This window comes from Rhinoraja longicauda, chromosome 4 (assembly GCF_053455715.1).
Source record: "Rhinoraja longicauda isolate Sanriku21f chromosome 4, sRhiLon1.1, whole genome shotgun sequence".
Lineage (NCBI taxonomy): Eukaryota > Metazoa > Chordata > Chondrichthyes > Rajiformes > Arhynchobatidae > Rhinoraja > Rhinoraja longicauda.
This window is the reverse complement of record NC_135956.1, coordinates 67,367,241-67,388,014: the sequence shown is the minus strand read 5'-3', so window position 1 is coordinate 67,388,014 and position 20,774 is coordinate 67,367,241. Positions and strand designations below refer to the sequence as shown.

Below are 20,774 nucleotides of genomic sequence, written 5' to 3'. Positions count from 1 at the left end.
GAGAGAGGGAGAGAGAGAGAGAGAGAGAGAGGAGAGAGAGAGAGAGAGAGAGAGAGAGAGAGAGAGAAAGAATGGAGAGAGAGAAAGAATGGAGATAGAAAGAATGGAGAGAGAAAGAATGGAGAGACAGAAAGGGATAGAATAGGGAAAGGAGCAGATGATGGAATGGGAGAGAGGGAGACAAACAAGAAAATGTGGGAATTTCAGAGATTTTACATTGACACCAGGTGAAATCAGCCAATCGTAACCATTGTTTCACTGATACCAAGAAGGTGCAGGCACAGATAGGGCTCCAGCTAATCTTATGTGCCTGGTGCACCAGGCACCAATAGACCTGTTACTCAAACTTATGCTGTAGGAACATTATTTAAATTTGCACTTAGGGACATAGAGTGGTTGAAATATGAGTAACTCTGGATTTGCAAATTGAAACGTTGTGAACAAATGCATAGCAACAGGCCCTTCGGCCCATTATGTTCACATTGATCATTTTGTCCAACTACACAAACCCTATTTGTTTGCAATTGAACCATATCCTTCTGTGCCTTGGTTATTTTAGTGTCTGCCTAATGCTTTATTAAAACATCGTGATTACACCGTTTTCATGCTCCATGCCTCCCAAGGTCTCTCACCTCTAGACTTTGAAATTACACCTAGTTAAGTCCAAGTCATTAATGTCAATTTAATCTACCAACCCCTTGATCAGGAAGGATTATTGAATATTAATAATATAGACAAGGAAGATCATTTTAAATTTACGAACCAATGAAGCATTTTATCAGGATGCATCACAGCTTGGTTTGTTAACAGCTCCATCGAAGACCTCAAGAAATTGCAGCGAATTGTGGACGCAGCCCAGACCACCACACAAACCAACTTCCCTTCTACTGACTCCATTTATACCTCTCGCCGCCTTGGCAAGGCCAGCAGCATAAACAAGGATGAGTTTCACCCTGGCCACTCCCTCTTCTTCCCTCTCCCATCAGGAAAAGGTATTGAAGTGAGGAAAAGCACACCTCCAGATTCAGGGACAGTTTCTTCCCGGCTGTTATCAGGCAACTGAATCATCCTACCACAACCAGAGAGCAGTGCTAAACTACTATCTACCACATTGGTGATCCTCGGACTATCCTTGATCAGATTTTGTTGGCTTTACCTCTCCCATGATTGTTCCCTTATCATGTATCTATGCACTGTAAATGACTCGATTGTAATCATGTTTTGTCTTTCTGCTGACTGGTTAGCACGCAACAAAAGCTTTTCACTGTACCTTGGTACACGTGACAATCAACTAAACTGAAGTTGAAGCAGGAATAGGCCACTCACATCCACAAATTTGCTCTGCCAATTAATTCCACGATTGATCTATTTATTACCTGTAACCTTTCATCCTGAGGTGGGAGCTGCTTTACGTCCTCGTCGTCCACCCTGGGTAGTTCTACAGAACTGGCAAAAGTTTGCAGCAAAGCATCAACTACGGTACTCTGAAGCACCAATTGCCACTTTTGATTGTTGTAGTGACATACGAAAGTAAGAAAGAAGAAAGACCTTTCATCCTTTTGCTTCCCAAATACCTATCTACCCCAAGAACACACCAAAGCTGTTTCCATTTCACTTTTGAGGAAGAATATTCCAAAACCTCGCAACCCTACAGGAGATAAATATTGCCTTATTTTTGCCTCATCTAATATAAGGGCCCCTTCTTCTTAAACAGTGACTCCCAGTACTCAAATTACGAGGATATAGCTCAGGACCCGAGGGCCTAAGCTATAGGTAGAGGTTGGGCATGCAAGGATTTTATTCCTTGGAGCGCAGGAGGCTGAGAGGTGATTTTATGATTTTATGGAGGTATAAAATCACGAGGGGAATAAACAGAATGTATAATCTTTTTCCCAGGACAGGAGAATCAAGAATAGGGGAACATAGGTTTAAGGTGAGAGGAGAAAGATTTAATATGAATCTGGGGTGCAACTTTCACACTCAGAGGGTGGTGAGTGTATGGAATGAATTATCAAAGGTGGTAGTTGAGGCAGGTACTAGAACAGCCTTCAAAATGCACTTGGATAGGTACATGGCCTAACGCGGGCAAATGGGACTAGCTTAGATGGGGCATCTTGATTGGCCGGTTTGCATGCCTTCCACGATTGGCATGGGCGGGTTGGGCCAAAGGAGCCAGAGTTGTATGACTCGGACTCTTGCAATTCCAATTCTGCAACCACTACTTATAAGAACAGTGGCAACAGACTCATCACCAGCAGGATTGCCTCCTGGTCACTCATCATCCGGATTTTGAGATATATTGCTTCATCTTCACTGAATCTAATGCCTATCCAAAGATACTTCACCACACAGACTGCAGCTGTTGAAGGAGGCTACTCATTTAATTGATTGGCTACTCATCAATTAAAGATGACCAAGATATGTTAGCTTCCTAGTGATGCTTGCATGAAAAATAAAATTTAAAAGCAAAGCCTGGGCATTTTATGTTGTTTCACAGCACCAGAGACCAGATTCGATCCTCACATCGGGTGCTATCTGTGTGGAGTTTGCACGTTTTCCCTGCGACCTTGTAGGTTTTCTCCAGGTGTCCCGGTTTCCTCCCATATCACAAAGACATGCAGATTTGTAGGTTAATTGTCCCCCTGTAAATTGCCCCTCGTGTGTAGGGGGTGGATAGGAAAGTGGGATAACGTAGAACAAGTGTGACCGGGTGGTCGGTGGTCGGCACAGACTGTATTGAACCATCCTGGCCTCAGCAACAAAGATTTAAAAGCCATGCATTGGCAACATGAGGGAATACAACATTGTGCAGGAAATGGGCGCAGCGGGAACTTGAGCCAGAAAAACTTCAGGTCACATTTAATTAGCAGGTTGCAGAATACTTACAATAATGGCCCAAATCAGAGAAAACAGTTCTGGGCGAAGGAACCTCCAAAATTCTTTCCAATTGAACTCAGGAGCCTGCGGAACAGCGTCTATAACAACGCAGCCATGATCTTCCTCACAGTGAGCTATGGTGCCATTGAGTCTCAGTCCAAGTGTTATCAGCCCAGGTGTCCCCAGCAGCAGGAAGGCACTCTGAATCCTCAGTGGGCCGTACCGGCAGCTGCCTGCACACAGCCTGACCCCATACTGGACAAGGTTCAATACCCGATGAAATAGGCTGCACTCGGAGCTCTTCCCACCCAGAGGATAGTTCCAACATTGCTGACTTCTACTCAGGGAAAACCTGCAGGAAGATTAAAATCGCAGGTGAATCATCACAAAATCGAATTTAAAGCAAAACAACATAGTTTTAGTAAATTAAGAGGTTTTCACGACTTGAACGCCTGAGCTATAGGGAGAGGTTGGGCAGGGTAGCACTTTATTCCTTGGAGTACAAGAGGCTGAGGGGTGATCTTATAGATGTGTATAAAATCATTCAGCGAAAAGATACGGTGATTGCACAATCTTTTACCCAGAGTGGGGGGGGGGGGAGATCAATAATGGGTGGGCCTAGGTTTAAGGCAAGAAGGGCAAGATTTAATAGGAACCTGAGGAGGAACTTTTTCACTCAGAGGGTGGTGGATATATGGAACCAGCTGCCAATGGAGGTAGTTGAGGCAGATACTGTAACAATATTTAAAAGACATTTGAATAGGTACATGGATAGGAAAGATTTAGAGTGATATGGGTCAAAAATATATGCAAATGGTACTAGCTTAGATGGAATATCTAAGTTGGCTTGGACGAGTTGAACTGAAGGGCTTGTTCCCGTGCTATATGACTCCATGACCACTGAGTTCTCCAGGCTGACTATAAACAACTTGAAAACCAGATTAACTAAGCATAGGAACGTAGAAGTTGAACATCAAACTGCTGACCACAGAAAACACTGAAGAACTAAAGAGGTATTACAAAGGTTTGAGGTCTGAGTAACGCCTCTTTGACTTTCTTAGTAACGGCATTGAAGGTAATGGGGAGAAAGTAGGAGAATGGGGTTGAGAGGGAAAAATAGATCAGCCATGATCGAAAGGTGGAGCAGACATGATAGGCCGAATGGTCTAATAATGCTCCTATGTCTTATGGACCCCTCCATGCACTGGTTAGAAGCATTCAAGGAGAATATCAAAATGTCCAATATCCCCCAAAGAGTTCAATGAGCAAGATAGTATGAGGGAATTGCATCAACTCTCGAAAAGCATGCAGAATCTGCTTCTGCAGCAGTTGACAGCGGTAGACGTGGAGGAAGAAGTGCGAGAGATAAAGAGCCAGCAAGCCTCGCTCTTTACCTCGGCGATCTCCAAGATGGTGTTTTGTCCATCTGGTTTATTAGTTTTGGAGGGATGCAATGCTGAAGATTTATAAGACCAACTTTGGAGTATTTATGAGCAGGTCTGGGCCCCATATCTGAGGATGTGCTGCGTTGGTGAGGATCCAGAGGTGGTTTAGGAGAATGACCCCAGGAATGATTGGATTAACATATGATGAGCATTTGTGGACACTGGGCCTGTACTCACTGGAATATAGAAGGATGAGGAGGGACCTCATTGAAAATTACCGAATAGTGAAAGGCCTAGATAGAGTGGATGTGGAGATGATGTTTCCATTAGAGTCTAGGACCAGAGGTCATAAGCCTCAGAATAAAAGAACGTACCTTTAGAGAGATGAGGAAGAATTTCTTTAGTCAGAGGGTGGTGAATCTGTGGAATTCATTGCCACAGGCAGCTGTGGAGGCCAAGTCAATGGATATTTTTAAGGCAGAGATTGACACATTCTTGGTTGGTAAGTGTGTCAATAGACAATAGACAATAGACAATAGGTGCAGGAGTAGGCCATTCAGCCCTTCGAGCCAGCACCGCCATTCAATGCGATCATGGCTGATCACTATCAATCAGTACCCCGTTCCTGCCTTCTCCCCATACCCCCTCACTCCGCTATCCTTAAGAGCTCTATCCAGCTCTCTCTTGAAAGCATCCAACGAACTGGCCTCCACTGCCTTCTGAGGCAGAGAATTCCACACCTTCACCACCCTCTGACTGAAAAAGTTCTTCCTCATCTCCGTTCTAAATGGCCTACCCCTTATTCTCAAACTGTGGCCCCTTGTTCTGGACTCCCCCAACATTGGGAACATGTTATCTGCCTCTAATGTGTCCAATCCCCTAATTATCTTATATGTTTCAATAAGATCCCCCCTCATCCTTCTAAATTCCAGTGTATACAAGCCCAATCGCTCCAGCCTTTCAACATACGACAGTCCCGCCATTCCGGGAATTAATCTAGTGAACCTACGCTGCACGCCCTCCATAGCAAGAATATCCTTCCTCAAATTTGGAGACCAAAACTGCACACAGTACTCCAGGTGCGGTCTCACCAGGGCCCGGTACAACTGTAGAAGGACCTCTTTGCTCCTATACTCAACTCCTCTTGTTACGAAGGCCAACATTCCATTGGCTTTCTTCACTGCCTGCTGAACCTGCATGCTTCCTTTCATTGACTGATGCACTAGGACACCCAGATCTCGTTGAACTCCCCCTCCTCCTAACTTGACACCATTCAGATAATAATCTGCCTTTCTATTCTTACTTCCAAAGTGAATAACCTCACACTTATCTACATTAAACTGCATCTGCCATGTATCCGCCCACTCACACAACCTGTCCAGGTCACCCTGCAGCCTTATTGCATCTTCCTCACAATTCACACTACCCCCCAACTTAGTATCATCTGCAAATTTGCTAATGGTACTTTTAATCCCTTCGTCTAAGTCATTAATGTATATCGTAAATAGCTGGGGTCCCAGCACCGAACCTTGCGGTACCCCACTGGTCACTGCCTGCCATTCCGAAAGGGACCCATTTATCCCCACTCTTTGCTTTCTGTCTGTTAACCAATTTTCTATCCATGTCAGTACCCTACCCCCAATACCATGTGCCCTAATTTTGCCCACTAATCTCCTATGTGGGACCTTGTCGAAGGCTTTCTGAAAGTCGAGGTACACCACATCCACTGACTCTCCCTTGTCAATTTTCCTAGTTACATCCTCAAAAAATTCCAGTAGATTTGTCAAGCATGATTTCCCCTTCGTAAATCCATGCTGACTCGGAACGATCCCGTTACTGCTATCCAAATGCTCAGCAATTTCGTCTTTTATAATTGACTCCAGCATTTTCCCCACCACTGATGTCAGACTAACTGGTCTATAATTACCCGTTTTCTCTCTCCCTCCTTTCTTAAAAAGTGGGATAACATTTGCTATTCTCCAATCCACAGGAACTGATCCTGAATCTATAGAACATTGAAAAATGATCTCCAATGCTTCCACTATTTCTAGAGCCACCTCCTTAAGTACTCTGGGATGCAGACCATCAGGCCCTGGGGATTTATCAGCCTTCAGTCCCAACAGTCTACCCAAAACCATTTCCTGCCTAATGTGGATTTCCTTCAGTTCCTCCATCACCCTAGGTTCTCCAGCCCCTAGAACATTTGGGAGATTGTGTGTATCTTCCTCAGTGAAGACAGATCCAAAGTAACGGTTTAACTCGTCTGCCATTTCTTTGTTCCCCATAATAAATTCCCCTGCTTCTGTCTTCAAGGGACCCACATTTGCCTTGACTATTTTTTTCCTCTTCACGTACCTAAAAAAACTTTTGCTATCCTCCTTTATATTATTGGCTAGTTTACCCTCGTACCTCATCTTTTCTCCTCGTATTGCCTTTTTAGTTAACTTTTGTTGCTCTTTAAAAGAGTCCCAATCCTCTGTCTTCCCACTCTTCTTTGCTATGTTATACTTCCTCTCCTTAATTTTTATGCTGTCCCTGACTTCCCTTGTCAGCCACAGGTGTCTCTTACTCCCCTTAGAGTCTTTCCACCTCTTTGGAATAAATTGATCCTGCAACCTCTGCATTATTCCCAGGAATACCTGCCATTGCTGTTCTACCGTCTTCCCTGCTAGGGCCTCCTTCCAATCAATTTTGGCCAGCTCCCGCCTCATGCCTCTGTAATCCCCCTTGCTATACTGTAATACCGACACTTCCGATTTTCCCTTCTGCCTTTCCATTTGCAGAGTAAAACTTATCATGTTGTGATCACTGCCTCCTAATGGCTCTTTTACCTCTAGTCCCCTTATCAGATCAGGATCATTACACAACACTAAATCCAGAATTGCCTTCTCCCTGGTAGGCTCCAGTACAAGCTGTTCTAAGAATCCATCTCGAAGGCACTCTACAAACTCTCTTTCCTGGGGTCCATTTCCAACCTGATTTTCCCAGTCTACCTGCATGTTGAAATCTCCCATAACCACCGTAGCATTACATTTTTGACACGCCAATTTTATCTCCTGATTTAACTTGCACCCTAAGTCGAGGCTACTGTTTGGGGGCCTATAGATAACTCCCATTAGAGTCTTTTTACCCTTACAATTTCTCATTTCTATCCATACTGATTCAACATCTCCTGATTCTATGTCACCCCTTGCAAGGGAATGAATATCATTCCTTACCATCAGAGCAACCCCACCCCCTCTGCCCACCTGTCTGTCTTTTCTATACGTTGTGTACCCCTGAATATTCAGTTCCCAGCCCTGGTCCTCTTGTAGCCATGTCTCAGTGATCCCTACAACATCATACTTGCCCATGACTAACTGAGCCACAAGCTCATCCACTTTATTTTTTATACTACGCGCATTTAAGTACAACACTTTAACTTCTGTATTTACCTCCCCTCTCACATCGTTCACAATTGGCCCTGCCCTTAATTTCTTTTCCGCTCTAGAACTTCTGTTCCCATTCTTCCGAGAGTCTTTTGCAATATCTCCTGTATTCCCTTTTACCTCATCTTCATATTCACAATTTGTTAACCCCTCCCCCCCACTACTTAGTTTAAAGCCACAGGTGTCACACTAGCAAACCTGCCTGCCAGAATGTTTGTCCCCCTGCTGTTAAGATGCAACCCGTCCCTTTTGTACAAGTCACCCCTAGCCCAGAAGAGATCCCAGTGGTCCAGAAATCTAAATCCCGGCTCTCTGCACCAGTCCCTCAGCCATAAATTCATACCCTCTATCTCTCTGTTCCTGGCCTCACCAGCACGAGGTACCGGTAGCAGTCCAGAGATAACTACCTTCGATGTCCTACTTCTCAGCGTTTTTCCCAACTCTCTAAACTCCCGCTGTAGCACCTCCTTCCTCTTCCGCCCGACGTCATTCGTGCCCACGTGCACAACGACTTCAGGTTGATCGCCTTCCCTCGCTAGGATTTTCTGAAGCCGGTCTGTGATGTGTTGAACCCTGGCACCAGGGAGGCAACAGACCATCCTCAAGTCCCTCCTGCTGCCACAGAATCTTCTATCCGTCCCTCGGACTATGGAGTCACCGACCACTACGGCTCTTCCAGACTTCGGTCTCCCCTGTTGTGTATCCTTGCCAACAGGTCCGCCACTCGGACTGGAAACGTCTTCTGCCCCGACAGTTCCCAAGAGGGTATACCTATTTGCAATAGGCACAGCCACTGGGGTCTCCTGTAGTCCACGTCCACTCCCCCCGGAAACAGTCTCCCACCTTCGCTCGACCTGGACCCTTGGCGTGACAGCCTCACAATAGGTCCTGTCGAGGAAACTCTCGCATTCCCGGATGGCCCTGAGGTCATCCAATTGCCTCTCCAACTCCACCACACGTCCCTTCAGGAGCTGCACCTGGACACAGTTCTTGCAGGTGTAGCTCCCAGAAGCTCCCGCGACATCCCTGTCTTCCCACATCCTGCAGGAAACACACCGCACCAACTTTTCCGCCATCACCTTGTGCCTATAACCAGCTCTGGCTTAAAACAATGGTATCCTCCTCACCTCAGCCTCCTCGCCGAAGACTCGCAGCCAAAGACTCGCACTTTTCTCACTGGGCTGCACCTGAACAGGGCTGCACCCTTTTGTGAGCCTTGCTTATATCACCAATTTAAATTGCCTGATTGTCCAATTTACCTGACTTTTCACTTAAACTGCCTGTTGAACTGTGATTAGCACTTACTTTACTGCTCAGCCAACGGGCGTCCTTGCTCTGCTCCCGGACTTTTCAAATTGACTACTACTTCCTTTTGGCGCTCTTTTTAAACTGCCTGTTGAACTGTGATTAGCACTTACTTGACTGCTCAGCCAACGGGCGTCCTTGCTCTGCTCCCGGACTTTTCAAATTGACTACTACTTCCTTTTGGCGCTCTTTTTAAACTGCCTGTTCAACTGTGATTAGCACTTACTTTACTGCTCAGCCAACGGGCGTCCTTGCTCTGCTCCCGGACTTTTCAAATTGACTACTACTTCCTTTTGGCGCTCTTTTTAAACTGCCTGTTCAACTGTGATTAGCACTTACTTTACTGCTCAGCCAACGGGCGTCCTTGCTCTGCTCCCGGACTTTTCAAATTGACTACTACTTCCTTTTGGCGCTCTTTTTAAACTGCCTGTTCAACTGTGATTAGCACTTACTTTACTGCTCAGCCAACGGGCGTCCTTGCTCTGCTCCCGGACTTTTCACGGGTTATGGGGAGAAGGCAGGAGAATGGGGTTGAGAGGAAAAGATAGATTAGCCATGATTGAATGGTGGAGTAGATTTGATGGGCCGAATGGCCGAATGGCCTAATGAGGCTCCTAGAATTTATGAACTATAGATTCCAAGTCAGTTCCTGTGGATTGGAGGGTAGCTAATGTTATCCCACTTTTCAAGAAAGGAGGGAGAGAGAAAACGGGAAATTATAGACCAGTTAGTCTGACATCAGTGGTGGGGAAGATGCTGGAGTCAATTATAAAAGACAAAATTGCGGAGCATTTGGATCGCAGTAACAGGATCGTTCCGAGTCAGCATGGATTTACGAAGGGGAAATCGTGCTTGACTAATCTACTGGAATTTTTTGAGGATGTAACTAGGAAAATTGACAGGGGAGAGCCGGTGGATGTGGTGTACCTCGACTTTCAGAAAGCCTTCGACAAGGTCCCACATAGGATATTGGTGGGCAAAATTAGAGCACATGGTATTGGAGGTAGGGTACTGACATGGATAGAAAGTTGGTTGACAGACAGAAAGCAAAGAGTGGGAATAAATGGGTCCCTTTCAGAATGGCAGGCAGTGACTAGTGGGGTACCGCAAGGCTCAGTGTTGGGACCGCAGCTATTTACTATATACATCAATGACTTGGATGAAGGGATTAAAAGTACCATTTGCAAATTTGCCGATGATACAAAGCTAGGTGGCAGTGTGAACAGTGAGGAAGATGCTATGAGGTTGCAGGGTGACTTGGACAGGTTGTGTGAGTGGGCGGATGCATGGCAGATGCAGTTTAATGTGGATAAGTGTGAGATTATCCACTTTGGTGGTAAGAATAGGAAGGCAGATTATTATTTGAATGGTGTCAAGTTAGGAAAAGGGGACGTGCAACGTGATCTGGGTGTCTTAGTGCATTAGTCACTGAAAGGAAGCATGCAGGTACAGCAGGCAGTGAAGAAAGCCAATGGAATGTTGGCATTCATAACAAGAGGAGTTGAGTATAGGAACAAAGAGGTCCTTCTGCAGTTGTACAGGGCCCTAGTGAGACCGCACCTGGAGTACTGTGTGCAGTTTTGGTCTCCAAATTTGAGGAAGGATATTCTTGCTATTATCATATCATATATATACAGCCGGAAACAGGCCTTTTCGGCCCTCCAAGTCCGTGCCGCCCAGTGATCCCCGTACATTAACACTATCCTACACCCACTAGGGACAATTTTTACATTTACCCAGCCAATTAACCTACATACCTGTACGTCTTTGGAGTGTGGGAGGAAACCGAAGATCTCGGAGAAAACCCACGCAGGTCACGGGGAGAACGTACAAACTCCTTACAGTGCAGCACCCGTAGTCAGGATCGAACCTGAGTCTCCGGCGCAGCATTCGCTGTAAAGCAGCAACTCTACCGCTGCGCTACTGTGAGGGCGTGCAGCGTAGGTTTACTAGGTTAATTCCCGGAATGGCGGGACTGTCATATGTTGAAAGACTGGAGCGACTAGGTTTGTATACACTGGAATTTAGAAGGATGAGAGGGGATCTTACCGAAACGTATAAGATTATTAAGGGGTTGGACATGTTAGAGGCAGGAAACATGTTCCCAATGTTGGGGGAGTCCAGAACCAGGGGCCACAGTTTAAGAATAAGGGGTAGGCCATTTAGAACAGAGATGAGGAAAAACTTTTTTAGTCAGAGAGTTGTGAATCTGTGGAATTCTCTGCCTCAGAGGGCAGTGGAGGCCAATTCTCTGAATACATTCAAGAGAGAGCTAGATAGAGCTCTTAAGGATAGCGGAGTCAGGGGGTATGGGGAGAAGGCATGAACGGGGTACTGATTGAGAATGATCAGCCATGATCACATTGAATGGCGGTGCTGGCTCGAAGGGCTGAATGGCCTACTCCTGCACCTATTGTCTATTGAACTAAGCATAGGTTGTCCTAGCTTACGATGCTGTCAATCCATTTGAGGTCAGGTGATCGCATATTAATCTGCTATCACCATTTTGATCTATTCACAAAATGCTGGAGTAACTCAGCAGGTCAGGCAGCATCTCAGGAGAGAAGGAATGGGCGACGTTTCGGGTCGAGACCCTTCTTCAGAAATTTTGATCTAATTCGGGATCTGTTTTTTATTAGCTCCGTGTTGATCTAAAGCAGGTGCCCCGTTTGACTTGGAGCAAAGGGCAGACGTAGCTGCAGCAATAGACTCTGGGATTTGTAGTTCATCGCTCCACTAATTCGCTTTGATTCAACATTTCCTGTGTCCATGGAACTACATATCCCAGCATGCTACGGGAAAGCGACTGTCCGGCTTCTCCTACCTGCCGCCTGTGAACTTCCCGCCGGTTCGGGTCCAAATGCACACAGGTCGAACGGACGAAAATCCGCGGACCCTCGCGCCGTACTTCAAACACAAGTGAAACATCGCAGGTAAAATGAAAAGAAAAGAACTGAGATCGACTCTCAGCCCCGTTTCCCGAGCAACACGGGCGGCGCCATCTTTGATGACACCCAGAATCCATTGCGTAAATCTTTTTTCGTTGTTTTTATTTAATATGTTTACTGCAGGATCTCTTTATTTTTAATTTTCTGGCACAAAGTTGAGCACACGGGAAGCAGACCGGGCGGGGTGCCTTGTTTTGATTTATTTTGGGGGATGAGAGGTCACCATCAGGGTCAGAGGTCGATGTGTGTGACGTCACTGGCGAGAGCTGTCATTTGTCTTGGGTGTTGTGAAAGGAAGGGCACAAGGGGGAGAGAGGGAAGGTACGAGGAGAGGAAGGGAGGGAAAGGCACGGGCAAGAACACAAGGAGAGAGAAGGAGCCGTGTCCAAGAAGGCGTAAAGTAAAAGAGGAGGGAAAGGTATAGGAATAAAGGTTACAAAAGGAGTGCGGAGGAGGAGGAGGTGTTAACAAAGAGAGAGGGAGGGGGGAGGGGAGAGGGGAGAGGGGAGGGTTGCAAGCGGGGAGAGAAGGATTCGGGAGCAGAAAAAAAAGGTTGAAACGTGAGAGAGATATCTCCACGGGGGGTCGAAAATAGAGAGGAAGAGAGAGTGGAGGGAGATCTCATGGGGAGGCACGGAGCGGAAACTGGGAAAGAAAAACATTCCTAGAAAGATTAAATCAGGATCGGAAGCAGAGAAATATACTGGGGGAAATCTGCCTGGGAAATTATATATTTATTATTTTTTAAATTTAAAAAAGATTGATTACGGAGGAAGGAGAGAAAAGAGACAGGAGATGAGATTGTTGCAGCGGAGATAAAACAGTGGAAAGGAGAAGGGAAAAAATCAGCAGGAAATGTGATCGCGGGAAGAGCAAATGAGGGGACTGGACAGAAAAGTCAACAGTGGAAGTATCTGAGAAACAATCCAAAGAGGGCAAGAGGGAGAAACACAGGACCAGCCAGCAGAGCAGAGAGAGTGACTCAGAAACAACCAGCTCAGTGGAAGAAGCACAGGGCAAGTTCGGGGAGCAGTGGGCAGCACAGTGGTGAGGCAACAGGAGAGTAGAGCCCAGTGGAAGGGCAGGGAGATCAGAGGGGATCAGGGTTATACGGAACGAACAAACAAACGGGAGGGTGCAGAGGTGAGAGGGCAATGCCGAAGTGTAGGCTAAACACTTGGCAAATGTAAATAGCCTACAGGAGGAATATAAATAGAGCGAAAAAAATCGTAGTCAACAAAACATAGAAACTGCAAGAGGAGTGCGCATGTGAGAGAGACATCGACAAGTACACTGACACAGCAAGACTCACCAGGAGCTGCAAGCATCAAGAACAAGAATTACTCTACGTTCATCTGCTGCCATTAAAGCAACAAGGAGAAAGGCGAACACCGACTTGTTCCACCAAAAGGAAATTGAGAACAAAGCGAAGGCAGGAACCGGAGAGAGAAAGCGCAGTTAACACACAGCACCCAACTGCCCTGTTAGTATGGGACTAAAGCAAGAAGAAAGAAGGCAAAGTATCCCTACCGCTCGCCGTTAGACTAGTGCCAGAGTGCGGCTGGCTGGACGTTGGTGACAGATGCTGCAGTTCGATAACGTACTTACAAATCGAAGCCAGCTCTGACTGTTGGTTCCACGTCGGTTAACAAAGTGAGCGCTACTGGGTGGACTGGCTGAACTGTATTCTTGGGACAAAAAACATCGTTTTCTGTGGAACGATTCCAGGTAGGGAAGCTTGTGTGTCTTGGATGTGTTTGTTGTGGATTTACAAGCCACACAGAGGAAGCGTGCTATCTCTGAAGAGAAACAGCTGGTGCAGTGTGTCACGGGGCGGTAATGCAATCCAGTATTTTTGCAAGGACATTTGGAGAACAAAATAAGCAATCTTAGCCGGGTTGCGTGCCTTCCGCGAGGGCGTTTTTTTTAGTGCGACTGCCTGGAGATCATACCCTCGATGGGAACAGAATGTGTTTGCCGAACTGTGAGTTGGCATAACGGGAGGCAACTCTGCCAGCTGATCTGATCTGATCTTGGGTGCTGTTCTTTTCTGTTTCAATGACCCTCTCCCTCCCTCGCCCATGGTTTCTGCTCCTGGTTGGAGTCCGGTGAACTATGCTGGAAGATGCTTACACGAGCTTGTGTGTGAGCGAGAGAGGGAGATGTCATTCTGATTGCTGTTGAGTCATGGAAACAAGTCTTTTGTTACTATTCCGGTGGACAGCCGGTGCCACTGCTTTCACACATTCCACATGGAAACACAAGGAACTGCAGAATCCTGAGTGAGAAACACAAAGTGCTGGAGGAACTCAGCGGGTCGGGTAGCATCTGTGGATGAAATGGACAGAGGATGTTTAATTGACTGAAGAAGGGTTGTATCCTGAAACATCTGTGCATTCCCTCCAAATGTGCTGCCTGACTCTGTTGAGTTCCTCCAGCACTTTTTACATAGAAACATAGAAAATAGGTTTCAGGAATAGGCCATTCAGCCCTTTGAACTAGCACCACCATTCAATATGATTGTGGCTGATCATCCAAAATCAGTACCCTATTCCTGCTTTCTCCCCATATTCCTTGATTCCGTTAGCCCTAAGAGCTAAATCTAACACTCTCTTGAATACAAGGTGAAGGGGGAAATATTTATAGGGACCTGAGGGGTAACTATCTTACACAACGGGCAGTAGGTATTTGGAACAGGCTGCCAGAGGAGGTTGTTGAGGCAGATACTATCTCAAAACATTTACGACCGAGAAACATTTAGACAGGTCAAGAGTCAAGAGTTTTATTGTCATGTGTCCCAGATAGAACAATGAAATTCTTACTTACTGCAGCACAACAGAATATGTATACATAGTATACTGTAAACAATATGATAAACGAGAGAGAAAAATAAGTTCAGTATGTATATATACACATACCCACAAGTGTGTGTGTATATGTGTGTGTGTGTGTGTATATATATATATATATATTTATTATATACACATACCAATACTTTGGGTCCACGTGTATATATTATATACTCATACCAATGCTTTAGGTCCACGGCTCGCTCTGGCTGCAGCGCTGCCTCCACGGGGCCGAGGTCAGTGACACCCTTTCCCCATCCCTGTCCCCCTCTACTAGGAATGGGCCCAACGGTTCCACTTGGTCTAGTGTATATATATATATATATTATATATACGCCATTCTTAGTCACGTGTGTGACCAAAAATATGAAAAATTGTGGAATACATCTCTTCTAATTCTAAAAGCATTACAGGTATATTGTTTTGTACTGTATATATGTCGAAGTTTATCGAGCAAAATTTTTATATGTTCTGCTGACAATGTTTGTTTAGGGTCAGAGGTCAAATATGACCACGTGGAAGCATTTTTTTTTCATAACTCAGTTCTATCTTATAAACTGTGGATTTAAAAAAGCTAAAATGTTCATATCTTTAGCAGACATGCATTATAGTTCTCAAGGTAGGAAAATGGCAATGAATAAGATTAATCTCTTGCAAGAATTTTTTAATGTATTGCTTTATGTGATGATGTCTGGTCACGTGTGTGACATTTTAGTCCACTTTCCAAACAATGACACACACACACACACACACACACATCTGACCCGCTGAGTTACTCCAGCATTTTGTGTCTATCTTCAATTTGAACCAGCATCTGCAGTTATTTTCCTACACACACTATATATATACATACGCACACATACTCAAAAAAGAAACAATAGTAGTATCATAATAATAACTAGCCTATTGAAGTTCAGAGCTTATTTGAGGTCGTAGTGCAGAGCTTATTTGAGGTCGTAGTGTTTAATAGCCTGATGGCTGTAGGGAAGAAACTTTTCCTGAACCTGGACGTTACAGTTTTCAGGCTCCTGTATCTTCTTCCCGATGGCTGTGGTGAAATGAGTGTGTGGCCAGGATGGTGGGGGTCTCTGATGATGCTGGCTGCCTTTTGGGGCAGCTACTCTGATAAATCTCTTCGATGGTGGGGAGGTCAGAGCCAATGATGGACTGGGCAGTGTTCACAACTTTTTGCAGTCCTTTCCACTCCCGGGCGTTCAAGTTGCCGAACCAGGCCATGATGCAACCAGTCAATATGCTCTCTACTGTACACCTGTAGAAGTTCAAGAGAATCCTCTCTGACATACTGAATCTCCGTAATCTTCTCAGGAAGTTCTCAAAAGGCATTGATGTGCTTTATTTATGATTGTATCAGTGTGCTGGGTCCAGGAAAGATCTTTGGAAATATATATGCCCAGGAACTTGGCATTTTTGACTCTCTCCACTATCGTCCCGTTACTATGAACAGGATTGTGAGTCTTCATCTTTCCTTTTCCAAAGTCCACAATCAGTTAATTGGTTTTACAGATATTGAGAGCCAGGTTGTTGTGCTGGCACCATTTGGTCATTCGGACAATCTCACTTCTTTACTCTGACACGGTCAACTGACAGGTACATGAATAGGATGGGTTTAGCAGGATATGGGCCAAACGTTTTTGTTTTGCTCCAGACGTTCACATACGGGCGTTGCAGCTAGTTGCTGAATTTTATTTCATTATCAGCTGAGTGGAAATTGTTCTTGATATTTTCTGTCTGTTTCCACTGATGAATCTCTTGTAAAGGGAAGACATGGTGAGGGGGATTGGATCCCATCCTGATTGCCATTCCCTCAGCAGAGGGATAACAGCCCTGGTCAATTGATCCCTCAGTTCATGGTGGGTTCGAGATCCACTACAGACGCTGGACATCTGAAATAAAAGCAGAAAATGCTGGAAACACTCAGCAGGTCAGGCAGCACCCATAGGAACCAAAATGTTTCAGGTTGCATTTGGAGTATTGCATGCATTTCTGGGCATTTTATTACATGAAGGATGTTGAGCCTTGGAAAAGGTGTAGAGGAGGTTTACCAGAATGCTGCCTGGATTAGGGGGTGTTAGCTGCAGGGAGAGGTTGGACAAACTTGGATTGTTTTCTCTTGGACACCAGAGGTTGAGGGGAGATGATAGAAGTATATCAAATGATGAGCGGCATAGGTAGATTAGACTGTCAGAACCTTTCTTCCAAAGATGAAAATATCACAGATAGGCATAGCATGGGTGAGATGTGCTGGGCAATTCTTTTTTTACAGAGTGTCTGGAACGTGCTGCCGGGGTTGGTGGTAGAGGTAGTGGCATTTACATAGAAACATAGAAACATAGAAAATAGGTGCAGGAGTAGGCCATTTGGCCCTTCGAGCCTGCACCGCCATTCAATATGATCATGGCTGATCATTCAGCTCAGTAGCCTGTACCTGCCTTCTCTCCATACCCCCTGATCCCTTTAGCAAAAAGGGCCACATCTAACTCCCTCTTAAATATAGCCAATGAACTGGCCTCAACTACCTTCTGTGGCAGAGAATTCCACAGACTCACCACTCTCTGCGTGAAGAAATGTTTTCTCATCTCGGTCCTAAAAGACTTCCCCCTTATCCTTAAGCTGTGACCCCTGGTTCTGGACTCCCCCAACATCGGGAACAATCTTCCCGCATCTAGCGTCTCCAACCCCTTAAGAATTTTATATGTTTCTATAAGATCCCCCCTCAGTCTTCTAAATTCCAGCGAGTACAAGCCCAGTCTATCTAGTCTTTCCTCATATGTAAGTCCCGCCATCCCAGGGATCAATCTGGTGAACCTTCTCTGTACTCCCTCTAAGGCAAGAACGTCTTTCCTCAGGTTAGGAGACCAAAACTGCACACAGTACTCCAGGTGCAGTCTCACCAAGGCCCTGTACAACTGCAGCAGAACCTCCCTGCTCCTAAACTCAAATCCTCTTGCTATGAATGCCAACATACCATTCGCTTTCTTCACTGCCTGCTGCACCTGCATGCTTGCTTTCAATGACTGGTGCACCATGACACCCAGGTCACGTTGCATCTCCCCTTCTCCCAATCGGTCACCATTCAGGTAATACTCTGCTTTCCTGTTCTTGCCGCCAAAGTGGATAACCTCACATTTATCCACATTATATTGCATCTGCCATGCATTTGCCCACTCGCCTAATCTATCCAAGTCACTCTGCAGCCTCGTAGCATCCTCCTCGCAGCTAACACTGCCACCCAGCTTCGTGTCATCCGCAAACTTAGAGATGTTGCATTCAATTCCCTCGTCCAAATCATTAATATACACTGTAAATAACTGGGGTCCCAGCACTGAGCCTTGCGGTACCCCACTAGTCACTGCCTGCCATTCCGAAAAGGACCCGTTTATTCCTTTAAGAGACTTTAGGATACTTTAGGATAGGCACATGGATATGCAGGTAATGGAGGGATATGAATTATGTGCAGGCCGATAAGAGTTGGTCTTGGCATCATGTTCAGCACAGACATTGTGGGCTGAAGGGAGTGTTCCTGTGCTGTACTTCTATGTCCGAGATGCTTGAAAGATAGATGATGGTTGGTGAAGATTTAATAGGAACCTAAGGGACAACGTTTTCACAGAGGATGGTGGATATTTGGAACAAGCTGCCAGACGAAATAGATGAGGCAAGTCCTATAACAGCATTTAAAGATACTTGAACAGACACATGGATTGGAAATGTTTAGAGGGATATGGGCCAAACGCAGGCTAGCGTAGATGGGGCATCATGGTCGGCATGGATTAGTTGGGCCGAATGGTCTGTTTCCATGCTGTATGACTTTATAATGGTTCAGTGTAATATATGGGGCTGTGAATGAATGGCACAGGCTTTGAAGTGGCAACAGTGCACTGCTGAGAGGCAGCTTGTATTGTTAAAGAGGAGGAACTTGCATTAGTAAGATTACAACAGACAAAACGGCATCTTAAACCAAGCAGACTGAGTCAGTGTTATGGAGATAACGCTTTACAGCGGAGAGGTCACTTTATCTCGGCAATGCACACATCAGTAGGTGTTTACAATTCCCCATGAGATGGCTCTCTCCCTGGATAGCTTGATGTGAACACATAACACAACTGGCATCTCTCCCTCCTCTCCAGAACTACATGGGAATCACAAGTCAGACTCAGTCATTCACTCCCACCCATTCATCTTTGTGTTTAGACCCACGTAATTCATTATCTTTTAAATCTCCTTGCCTTCAGCTACCAGACGGGCCTCTTCATCTCTTTTGACAGACTTCTATAACTCTCCATATAATAAAGTTTTTCCACCACCACAAATATTGCTTTAAAAATTCCATCCATGTTCCTTTGGGGACAGTTTTCTCGCATCTACACTGCCCTATCCCTCCAAAATTCTAAATAATTTTATTAAATCATTCCATAATCTTTGTTCTGCCATTATGATCCCACGTCTTTAAGGTACTTAAGAATACAGAAGTATTTTCCCAAACCAGACTGTGTCTCCATAAATCTGCATTGTGTTGTAATTATTGCTTTAACATTCTTTCTATAATTCAGAGCCCCAAATTGTGTACTGTCTGATGTTTTACATAGATTGTCCTTGAATGTTGCCACTCTTTCCTTTATCTCTCACTATCATCCGAGTATTCCTCTGGCTTTTCTTCCAAATGCTCTGATCCATTTAAGCTGTAGCTTTTGATATATTATGGATCTGGTGAAGAATCGCATTTCTCAAAATAAGATGCATCATCTCACATTTCCGTCATTAAGCTGAAAAGAGTACAAAAACATTTATGAGGATGTTGCCAGAACTTGAGGGCCTGGGCTATAGGGAGAGGTTGGGCTGGCTAGAACTTCATTCCTTAGAGCTCATGAGGCTAAGGGGTTCTTATAGAGATGTATAAAATCGTGAGGGGATTAGAGAGGGTGAATGCACTGTCATTTACCCAGTGTCGGGGAATCAAGAACCAGAGGACATGGGTTTAAGGTGATAGGGGAAAGATTACAAACTTGAGGGGCAACTTTTTCACATAGAGGGTGGTTTGTATATGGAACAAGCAACCTGACAAGGTAGTTGAGGCTGGTATAACAACATTTAAAAGACATTTGGGCAGGTACATGGATAGGAAAGTTTTAGATGGCAGGTGGGACTAACATAGATGGGGCATCATTGTCAGCAAGGGCAAGTTAGGCATGTTTTTGTTCCCAATTACTCTATTTACTCTTGTATTCTATCGATATTCATATCCATCCCACCATCTGACAAAGGTCCCGACCTGAAACATCACCTCTTCATTCTCTCCACAGATAATACCTGATCCACTGAGTTTCTTCAACACTTTGATCATGATTCCAGCAACTGCATTTCTTTAGAATATAGAACAGTCCAACAGTAACAGGCCCATCGATACACAATCTCCACACCAAACATGATGCCAAGTTAAATTAATCTCCTCTACCTCCACGTGATCCATATTCCTCCATTCCCTGCATAGCCATGTGCCTATCCAAAACACATATTAAACAACACAATTATATCTCTCCACTACCACTCTTGGCAGTACGGTCTGGGCACCCACCATTCTATGTGTAAAAATAAAACCTGTCCCACACATCTCCTTTAAACTTTCTCCCTCTCACCTTAAAGCTCTGCCCTCTTGCATTTGACAATTCCATTCTGGGAATAAGTTTCTGACTGCCTATGCCTCATTACTTCTATCAGATCTCTCCTCAGCCTTCTTTCAGTTTAGTTTTAGTTTGGAGCTACAGCATGGAAACAGGCCGTTCGACTCACCGAGTCCATGCCAACCAACGATCACTTGTAACTTAGTTCTATCCTACACACATAGGGACAATTTTTCAGAAGCCAATTAACCTACAAACGTGCACATCTTTGGAGTGTGGAAGAAACCGGAGCACCCGGAGAAAACCCATGCGCTCACAGGGGAGAGAGACAGCACCCGTAGTC

General features: G+C 45.2%; 2 protein-coding genes across 2 annotated transcripts in view; one reads left to right on the top strand and one right to left on the bottom strand.

Moving 5' to 3' along the window:
• Positions 1 to 12,020, bottom strand: part of LOC144593179 (mitochondrial potassium channel ATP-binding subunit-like) — a 49,458-nt gene extending 37,438 nt beyond the window's left edge. The window contains 3 exon segments of the mRNA XM_078398664.1: positions 2,887 to 3,229; positions 11,820 to 11,933; positions 11,935 to 12,020. Of these exon segments, the coding sequence (XP_078254790.1) occupies positions 2,887 to 3,229; positions 11,820 to 11,933; positions 11,935 to 12,020 (543 nt within the window).
• Positions 12,021 to 12,465: 445 nt separating this feature from the next.
• The window catches only part of atg9b (autophagy related 9B), a 53,086-nt gene continuing 44,777 nt past the window's right edge, over positions 12,466 to 20,774 (top strand). The window contains exon 1 of the mRNA XM_078397941.1: positions 12,466 to 13,671. The gene's annotated coding sequence lies outside the window, so the exon portion shown is untranslated. The remainder of the gene's footprint in view (positions 13,672 to 20,774) is intronic.